At 38.0% G+C, this 10,787-nt stretch overlaps 1 protein-coding gene across 1 annotated transcript; it reads right to left on the bottom strand.

Annotated features, from left to right (window-relative positions):
• Window positions 1–5,319: 5,319 nt before the first annotated feature.
• LOC104660383 (olfactory receptor 13C7-like) lies at window positions 5,320–6,282 on the bottom strand. The gene has a single exon (XM_010360725.2). The coding sequence runs from the start codon at window positions 6,280–6,282 to the stop codon at window positions 5,320–5,322; it is 963 nt and encodes a 320-aa protein (XP_010359027.2).
• Window positions 6,283–10,787: the final 4,505 nt, after the last annotated feature.

The following is a 10,787-nucleotide window of genomic DNA, read 5'->3' as shown; positions in this document are numbered from 1 at the left end:
TGAAAATTAGCCTGGGCACGGTGACGTGTACCTGTGGTACTAGCTACTCAGAAGGCCAAATTGGGGGTTCGAGGGGGATGTTGCTTAAGCCCAGTAATTCCAGGGTGCAGTGAGCTATGGTCACACAACTGCATTCCAGCCTAAGAGACAGAGCAAGACCCTGTCTCTAAAATTCGGAATCAAAATTGCAATTCTCCTTCAGAGAAATATCAGCATCATTAATAGGCAAAATAACCTTTTTATAATAATTTTTTAAGAATGTCTCACAGTTCCTCTTGTCCTCCTGAAATACTTCCTTGTATTTAATTTATTCCTCAAACTGACTCTGAAATTAATATAGGAAATATAGACCAACAACAGACTTAAACACTGGCTGCCATTTATAACCTGTGTGACTTTTATATAAGCCTAAATTTTCTTATCTACCTTATGGAGCCATCTGGAGCTAATCCCAGAATGCAGAGAAAATACCTTATCCAGCATTGAATCCCCAGCCCCTAACATGCACATACACAGTGCTGAATATAGCAGTAATCCACATAAAAATGAAGGCAACACATATATTACATTATTTATAGGCATTAATTAATGAAAACAGTTTTTAAAAGACAATTTACATATGACAGCTAGTACAGCTCGTGGTATATATAATGCATTAATTAAGTAATATTACCTAACACATCCATTGTTTCTCGTTTGCTCTCTGATTCTTGAAATTAAGGACATTAAGCAAGGATTCTGGTGTCTATATCTGAATGAGGCAATGAGAGACAATCATGTGTTACACTTGCCACCAGCATTAATTAATGAACAAGAACTTAAAAGATAACAAGTAAATTACCTAGTTACCTAATATATTTTATGATAATATTATACATTATTTAAATATGACTTCTCATCTCCCACCTTATCTTTCTCATTTGTCCTCTGAGTTCTGGAAATAAAGTAGCTAATCATAAATTCCTGGGTAGTTTGAATAAGGTACAGAGAGGAGGGAGCATTAGCAGGAAGTGATCAAAGAAGACTGCTAAAGGAGATGAACTCTGAGGATCAGTTTTCACTTTACCTGCTCAAGGAAGGGATGGGCTACAGGTGAACTAAGAGACTAAAAAGCTAGCTTTGTATTTAAAGGATGAAAATAAAATATAATGAGACCCTCCCATGAGCCATCTGCTTTCACATAATGCCTCATTTAACCTTTAATGGGCAAATAAAACACTCAAATCTACTGAATTATTCCATGCTATTTAACACTTATGATATGCTCACCTCTGCACTCAGGGGGATTTCAAATTTTTATTCATTGTCGCATATTCTCCATTGGAAATATCAGTCTACTTTGATTTTGAGATGTATTAGGAAATCATATAGGTAGAAGCAGCCTGGAAGCCAACACAGAGAAAGAGAGAAGTACACTCTAGTCATAAAATGTAAAGGGGAGGAATTCTGATTTCTGTTACTGTCACTTTGGCTGAATAAGTTCCTATCAGATTCAAGCACCTCAGAAATGACAACTATAAACTCTCTGCAAAAATTTTTTAGGAGTATCACTTAGAAGAAGTATCACTTAGAAGTATCACATTTTGGTGTGAGTTTCACATTTTTATGGCTATAGGCTGACTAGGCACAGCATAGGTTGGTGGAAATTCTGATAATAAAATGGCTCTTTATGGACAAACCAGCAGAATTCTGGAGAAACAGCCACCATAAAGAAAGGGAGGAATTCCAGAAAGCAGAGTCCCAGCAGAGGAAACATCAAATTCTCTGTAAAAACTTGCCCAGTTTTCTGATTGACCCCTGCACCATACAGGTACAATCCAGCTAAATACCAATAAGTATATATACAGGGATCCCTAGGTATCTGGGAGGGATGGCTTCCAGGACTCCCATGGATACCCAAATCCATGGATGTTCAAGTCCCTTATATAAAATGGCATAGTATTTGCACAGAATCTACATGCATTTTCTCATATACTTTGAATCATCTCTAGGTTACTTATAATACCTACGACTATGTAAATGCTACATAAATACCTGTTAAACTGTATTTTTAATTCATATTATATTGTTATTTCTATTGGCTTTTGCCTGAATATTTTTGATCCAAATTTGTTGAATCCAAGTTATTTTAAACCCATAAGCATGGAAGGCTGACTGTAAAAACATAAATACAGATATATAGATAGAAATCTTGAACTGAGATGTGTATTGCTAACAAAAAGATCAAGTTTGTAGTTTGAGTCCAACCTGATTACTCCTAAAGCAAAAACATCAAAACCATTCAGAGGAATGTAATGGTATTCAGAGCCTCCACAATATTGTTCTAGACAACCAGTTTGCCTGTCATATGATAACAGACCAACACACCGAAACAGCAGGAGTTGCAGCAGAGAAAGAGTATAATGATTATATGGTAGTCAAATGAGAAAGTGGAAAAAAACCTTAAATCCACCTCACCAAGGAGTTCTGGCCTGGAATTTTTAAGGGAATTTTGACAAATAGGGGGCTGAGGAGCTAATTGCTTAGGGTGTGTGGAATGCAATCTTTAATAAAGATGCAAAACCTGCATTTTGGGGCTGAGTTAGTTCCTCAGAGAGGGTCTTCAGACTGGCTGGCATCGGTGGACCCATTGGAATGCAGGATCTAGAAAATATCTCAAAATGGAAAGCTTGACATTTCGTAACATTAAAGATGTTATCTGTAGAAGTTAGGACCTTATGGCAGGAGCTATGTGACTTTTAAGTAGTAATCAGTTGTACAGAAGTGGGCCATAGGGCAGTCTGGTTAATGTTTTACTATGTTTCTACTTAAAGCTTATGCTTTTGTTAAACCTAGCAATTTAGTTTTATCAATTTTATTAGGATGGTTTCAATACGACATTCACACGTCTAGGATACAATGTTTTTTCTCTAGTAAGGGCAGGAATATATGTAGATCTTAAATCTGTGTAATGCTGTCATTCATGTTTGCTGTTTCTTCACTGTTTCCTCAATTAAAGTAAAAATTTTAAACCAAAGGGTCAGGAAAGTTATTTGAGAAATTCAAGTCTATTTACAAACAGTCAAGAATAGAATGGAAACTCCAAGAAATTGGATAGGTACTCAGTACCCTGAAGCCAATAAGAAATAAGACAAGGTAAGTGCTAGAGGCTGATGAAGGAATGTAAAACAGGCCTGACTGAGGATTTATCAGCAAGAGATTTATAACTTTATCATCTCCAGTGCCAAAGTGAGCTTTCTAAAACACCAACACCAAAACATCAGTTTCTTTCTTATAACTGTTAGTAGATTCTATTGTTCACTGCAGTGGTTTAAAACCTTTTCCTCACAACAGAATACTCATTTTCCAAATAAAATATTATGTGGAACCTCAGGACATAAAACAGACAAAAGTAGGGACAGGTAGGAGTTTGGGGGTATCATAGATCTGACTTCTCAGAATTTGTTCATGAATGTGGTAGCCCTGATTCAGCCTCCTGGACTCAAGAGAACAGAGGGTCATCACCTCAAACCTATAGAAGTATTGACTTAGATTAGCATCTGAAGCCCTGACAATTTGGCTCCAAACTACCTTTCCAGTCTTCTCTGTCACTGCCCCAACAGTAAAACCCAAGTTCCAACCATTCCAAACTCTTAGTAGTATTCCACATCTTGGCACTGTTTCATCTGTCTAGAAAATTCTTGCTTACAAGACCAGTAGGAGAACTGCCTTTCCTAGTTTTTCCAAGCAGAAGTGCCTTTCCCTTCCTGGGACTTCCCCTTCAAGGGATTTACGCATATCCTGCTATAAAAGCATTTAACATACTGCATTGTAATTGTGACCCATTTAAGTCTGTGACCCACTTAAGTTACCCTCATCCTATGGCCAGTATCAGCATGGTGATACTGCAAAAGAAACTGAATCCATAACCAAATGTCTTAAAGAATGTTGCGCATCTTTATTGAGATTATCAAGACACACTGAGGTAGGGTCACATAAAACCAGCATCAAAACTTTCCCAATATTCCATGTAGCTAATTTTTCCTTTTCCTCTAATCCTATTTTTGCTGTATCAATGTAAATATATTCCCTTCTATCTTCAAAATCTCCAGTATGCACTGGGTTCTTTCTCACTATGTTATTTCTTTTCTAGAGATGGTTCAAGCCCTTTCATAGGACAATCAGCTTATTTAAACTATTACAAATCCAACCATTATTCTGCTCAGCCCAACAAAGACCCAACAAAGAGTCCAGCTTAGAAGGGAGGAGAGAAGGAAAAACCATAAATAAGTATTCTTTAATATTTTTGTCCCCAATGTATGCATCAGTCTGTATTCCACAAGACTGTGCTCCCTAACCATGTCTTCATTTTAATTTCCAGGTTGTCTTATATTTTTATATCACCAATACTTAGCACAAGCCTGAGACAAAAATAGGTATTCAGTAAATACTGGTTGACTGAATAAGTAAATGAGTAATAAATGACTGAGTGAATGAGTGGAATGCTCATATTCCACAGGAAATTCATGTAATTGCAAAAATACCTAACTTCTTACAACAGTAAACCCATTATCACTGTGTTTTCAGAGAACTATGCTATCAAGTTATTTAGAAAGAAAGTAAATTTTTTGAATCATTTAACAGTGATGTTTTTCACTCAAAGACATCATTGCTCATCTATTGAAACACAAGGCAGGCCATATTTCCCCATCATCTGGGTTGTCTGCACATTGCCTTAGACACCTCTGCACAAAAGATGGCTTGCCAGTTTGCAGCCAAAAGGAAATCATCCCTGGGAAAAATAGCTTCATTTTTCCACTTCTTCTCCCTCTACTACATATATACATGCTAGGTACCTAATACCTTACAGTGTTCCCCCTTTACTTCTACATGATCAAATCTACTTCATTCTGAATTACTAACTGTTGAAATCATATAGCATTCTTATTTTTAGCACGATACTTTCTGCTTGATCTTCCTAAGAATAGTGTAAAAAGGGGATAAAAGATTAAGTTGGTAAAATGGTACTTTCTCTTAGATTATAGAATTTACCATTCAAGGAATAAACCAAACTCTGTTAGGCATGAGAAGGAAGGTGTTTGGATGAGAATCCTTTTACACATAAGTTTCTGTCCTTTTCCTTAACTCTGTCATGAAGAGAAAAGAAAAATCCTTAACTCAGTCCTGGATTTCCGTCTTTCTTTTAAATATTACAAAGAGAAAAATGAAAATTTTGGGAATTAGTGGAATCATCAACCCTCATATTTATTTTGGAACCTCCGGGTGAGAGCTAGCCCTACATTCAGAGTAAAATAATTTTAAAACTAAATAAAGAAGCATTTACATTCCTTCCGAGAAGCATTTTTGACACAGTATACTCTTCACAGCTGCCTTCACATCTTTGTTCCTCAAACTATAGATGAGAGGATTAAGCATAGGTGTCACCACTCCATAGAAGAGGGAGATGATTTTGTCTGTGACTTGTTCTTTGTCTGCTCCAGAAGAGTCTTTAGCCTTGGGCTTTGCATACATGAAAAGGATGGTTCCGTAGAATATAATCACCACTATTAGGTGGGCAGAGCAGGTGGAGAAGGCTTTGTGCCTTCCTTCTCCAGAAGGAATTCTCAGGATGGTGGAGAGAATAAAAACATATGTAACAAAAATAAAACGTACTGGTCCTACAAGAAAAATCATATTAGCAACAACCATGCTAATAATATTTATGGAGATATTAGCACAGGCCAATTTTAAGACAGCCAAGATTTCACAAGTAAAATGATTAATAACGTTATCTCCACAGAAAGGAAGCCGCATTGCAAGGGAGGTTTGCAACACAGAATTGGTGCCTCCTCCAATCCAGGACCCAGCAGCCATGGACACGTATGAAGCCTTGCTCATGATGATAGGGTATTGTAGAGGGTTACAGATGGCCACATAGCGGTCAAACGCCATCATACTTAGAAGGACACACTCTGTTGCTCCCATAGCAAAAGAGAGAAACATTTGCACTCCACACGCAGAGAAGGAAATAGTTTTCTTTGAAGTTAAGAAGCTGCTGAGAAATAGTGGAATAGATGAACTAGTGTAGCAGATGTCCAAGAATGGTAAGTTACTGAGGAAAAAGTACATGGGGGTGTGCAAGTGGGTGTCATAAACACTCACAATGATGAAGACTCCATTTCCCAACAGGATCACCAAATACATACATAGGACCAGCACAAAGTAAATGGCCTCTAGCTCTGGGTAGCCAGAAAGCCCCAGCAGGACAAATTCTGTCACAAAAGACTGATTGGACTTTCCCATGCTAATATTTTCTTTCACCAACAGGAATTCTATAGTGGCTGGAATGTGTGTGGATCTTTCACAGCAGTGTCTGTAAGAATCATTTGCATTCTTGAATGGCTTCCCTTATGGGTAATAAAGACCTGTAATTGGATATACAAATAGCACAAGAATATGTTACGGCCCTCTAAGTTAAGATCAGTTAGACTTTCAGACTTCATGAAGGAGGCCCCAGCTCTCAAAAAGAATATTCTTGCTAGAGAATAGATTAAAAACACATGCAACTGAGTTAGAATTATGTATCTCATTTGCATTATAAATTTAAATTATTTTAATACAATGATACCATATTTTGACCAAATAATCCAGAACAAATAGAAAATTTTGAAGTATTACTAACGCACAGATATCTGACCATTTTAACCAACATTATTATCTGTAACTGAATATTTTTCTTCATACTATGTTATACCTAACAAAATTGATGTTCTTCAGTTACTAAAACAAAGTTGTATGTGAAAGTTCTGTTTCGATGGTAATTTAATCTTAACTTCAGAAGAGTCCTGTGGGCTAAAAGAATAAATAGAAGAGGCTGACTCTCTTTTCGGAGTCAGCCCGCCTGCACCCAGGTGAAATAAACAGCCACGTTGCTCACACAAAGCCTGTTTGGAGGTCTCTTCACACGGATGCGCATGACATTTTGGTGCCGTAACTCGGATCAGGGGACCTCCCTTGGGAGATCAATCCCCTGTCCTCCTGCTCTTTGCTCCCGGAGAAGGATCCACCTATGACCTCTGGTCCTCAGGCCCAACAGCCCAAGGAATATCTCACCAATTTTAAATCGGGTAAGCGGCCCCTTTTTTACTGTCTTCTTCAACCTCTCTATCTCTTAACCTCTTTTTCCTTTCCCCGACCCCCTTCCTGCTTTTCTGGAGGGCAAGAACCCCCAAACTCCTTCTCTCTGTGTCTCCACTCTCTCTTTTCTCTGGGCTTCCCTCCTTCACCATGGGCAGCCTTCCACCCTCCATTCTTCCTTTTTCTCCGTAGCCTGTGTTCTCAAGAACTGAAAACCTCTTCAACTCACACCTGATCTAAAACCTAAATGCCTTATTTTCTTCTACAATGCCACTTGACCCCAATACAAACTCGACAGTAGTTCCAAATAGCCAGAAAACGGCACTTTCGATTTTTCCATCCTACAAGATCTAAATAATTCTTGTCGTAAAATGGGCAAATGGTCTGAGGTGCCTGACGTCCAGGCATTCTTTTACACATCGGTCCCTCCCTAGTCTCTGTTCCCAATGCAACCCCTCCCAAATCTTCCTTTTTTCCCTCCCGCCTGTCCCCTCAGTCCCGACCCCAAGCGTAGCTGAGTCTTTCTAATCTTCCTTTCTACAGACCCATCTGACCTTTCCCCTCCTCGCCAGGCTGAGCTTGGTCACCATTTTTCCTCAGTCTCTGCTCCCCCACCCTATAGTATCTTGTGAAATTCCTTTTCCTGGCTCATCCTGGCTCAAAAAGCTCCCCCACTGAGCACCTTGTAACCCCCACTCCTGCCCGCCAGAGAACAACCCCCCTGTGACTGTAATTTTCCTTTACCTATCCAAATCCTATAAAACGGCCCCACCCTTACCTCCCTTCGATGACTCTCTTTTCAGACTCAGCCCGCCTGCACCCAGGTGAAATAAACAGCCATGTTGCTCAAAAAAAAAAAAAAAAAAAAAAAAAAAGAATAAATAGAAGAGACATTTTTAGAGAAAAGGACTTTTGGTTATTCCTAATTTAGGAGAAATATGAATACCTGAAATATCCTCCTAAGAATATTGACTAGAGAAGAAGTATTACTTATAAAAGAATAAAGGAAAAATTGAGATAAAATTATTCTTGTTTGTCTTTTTCAATACAGATTAGGAAATCTTTCTAGGTCACCCTATTGCTCCGCCTGATATACACAATGATTAAAAAGTTGACCTCAGAAAAACTCTAGTGTACATTTCTCAATCTATAATCAAACCATAAATAAATGTATAAATTAAAGAATTTCAGGAACAAGGGATTTGCTCTTTTACCTCTAAGTATGAGAAAATACATACTGCCTTCTTCCTGCATAAAAGTCAGCTTCCTCTGCTCTAACAGCTGTTCTGCTGATCTCCCTCTCGCTGCATATTTGGAAATACCCGTGATAATGAGGGGTAGGTCACTCAAAAAACTCTCAAGCATAGCAATTTACTATAATTATTTGTATCCTTATTTGATGTAATATGGAGTATTTCTATATTTAAATGCCAAAAACAGAAGTCCTACTTTTTTTAATGAGATTGCTAGCCTGCTAGCCTCATACGTTCCATCTCAATAACTTCACAAAGATGACTAAAAGAACTATCTGCTTCTCAGTTCTCATTAAAATCAAGTAGCTGCCATTGCCTCTGTAAAAGCCAATTAATCATTGGCAAAGTAGAAACTAGTTCTAGTAATGATGAAAGCTGGGGCTCTTGGCAGTCTTTTCACTAGCAGAGGATCCTTTAAAAGACCAACCAATGAAGCACCAAAGCAACTCAAAGTGTTTGCTGCTTTGAGGATGCTTCTAATCCCAAAAGTAATTTAAACCTCACAATGTGGATTGGACAGAATTTTTAAACTTTCTAATTCTTTTGGGATGAAGTCCCTCAGAAGCAATTAAAACAAAGTTGTTAATACAATTTAATTTAAGTGTAACCCATAAAACAGTGACAATTATTCTAGCTTTACATTCTCTGGGAAGAGCAAGTTGAGAAATACTACCCAGGTAAAACACCCAAGACATGGAAATTAGAATTCACTATATCTGATGGAGAGATGTAGCAGTAATCTGTGATGCTTAATTCAAAATGATGCTTTTTTTTTTTTTTTTTTTTTTTTGAGACGGAGTCTCACTCTATCGCCCAGGCTGGAGTGCAGTGGCTGGATCTCAGCTCACTGCAAGCTCCGCCTCCCGGGTTTACGCCATTCTCCTGCCTCAGCCTCCGGAGTAGCTGGGACTACAGGCACCCGCCACCTCGCCCGGCTAGTTTTTTGTATTTTTTAGTAGAGACGGGGTTTCACCGTGTTAGCCAGGATGGTCTCGATCTCCTGACCTCGTGATCTGCCCGTCTCGGCCTCCCAAAGTGCTGGGATTACAGGCTTGAGCCACCGCGCCCGGCCTGCTTTGTTCTTAATAAATGAACTGTTAATCACATTTATTTTGACCATTAATCCCTGGAGTCTCAGAATCCATAACCTTCATACTGGTCTCATTGGCCCCTCCAAACAGCCATAATCACATACATGGTCATTTTAATTTTGTTCACTCATACGCTCTGTTCAAATATATATGCAGTATCTCAACCTCATTCAACCTGTTATTTAGTTACATTCACACTAGCATGGCACAACATGAGTCCGACCACACAACAACTTCCATGACTGAGAAAGCCTTACTTTATTTTTTAACAGGAAAAGAAATTCTGACTTGAAGTAATTCTTCATCACACTTATCATGACTATCTTTTGAAATGAATATCCACCCTTAAAGAATTCAGTTATTTTACACAGATACGACAAAATAATCTTTCAGCATATAAACAAGTGGGATCGCCATGTGTACTGTTAAAAAAGAAGGGAATAAACTTGGACAACAGTGCCTTTTTTTGTCAGTGGACAATATTTTTAAAAAGTTATTGAGCAAGAGATGTAACATAATCCTGAAGAATGGGTAAACTACTTATGCCATGAAAAAATGGTATTATATGCTTCAACAAATCAAATTTGAAATAAAAATTCTGAGTTGTTAACTTTATACAAGGACATGTTCAGTATACTGGTTCGTAAGGCAGATGTTGGGCATGTTTTCTCACTAATAAACACTCAAGGGACAGAAGAATTAAACAGGTCAAATGTGACACTGTAGAAGCTATACTATAATGTAAATGGAGGATAGACTGTAACTGCAAAACAACTTATAAGCAAACTCTGCAAGACAAAAAAATGTCAAGGAGAGCCAAATCATTCTAGAAATATAATTTACAAGGTATGTAATATAGATGTTTACATTTATTTTATTTTTTTTTTTTTAATTTTTTTGAGACAGGGTCTCATGCTGTCACCCAAGCTGTAGTGCAATGGCACAATCACAGCTTACTGCAGCCTTGACCTCCCAGGCTCAAGTGCTCTTCCCACCTCTCTTTCTCCAGAGTAACTGGGACTACAGACATGTGCCACCATCTAATTAATTTTTGTATTTTTTGTAGAGTTGGGGTTTCACCATGTTTCTCAGGTTCATCTCGAACTCCTGGGCTCTAGTCTATTCTCTCGCCTTAGTCTCCCAAAGTGCTAGGATTATAAGTGTGAGCCACTACACCTGACCAGACGCTTATAATTTATTACAAACAACAAATACATTTTAAATATAAGTATTATCCATGCAATACTTTTATTTTATCTCACCATACATATGCAAGGAAATTAGAAATAATTCAAATTTAACTGTGTCATGTATTTTTATTTGTTAA

This window comes from Rhinopithecus roxellana, chromosome 16 (assembly GCF_007565055.1).
Source record: "Rhinopithecus roxellana isolate Shanxi Qingling chromosome 16, ASM756505v1, whole genome shotgun sequence".
Classification (NCBI taxonomy): domain Eukaryota; kingdom Metazoa; phylum Chordata; class Mammalia; order Primates; family Cercopithecidae; genus Rhinopithecus; species Rhinopithecus roxellana.
Note: the sequence above shows the minus strand (reverse complement) of the source record. Positions and strands in the feature narration are given on the sequence as shown.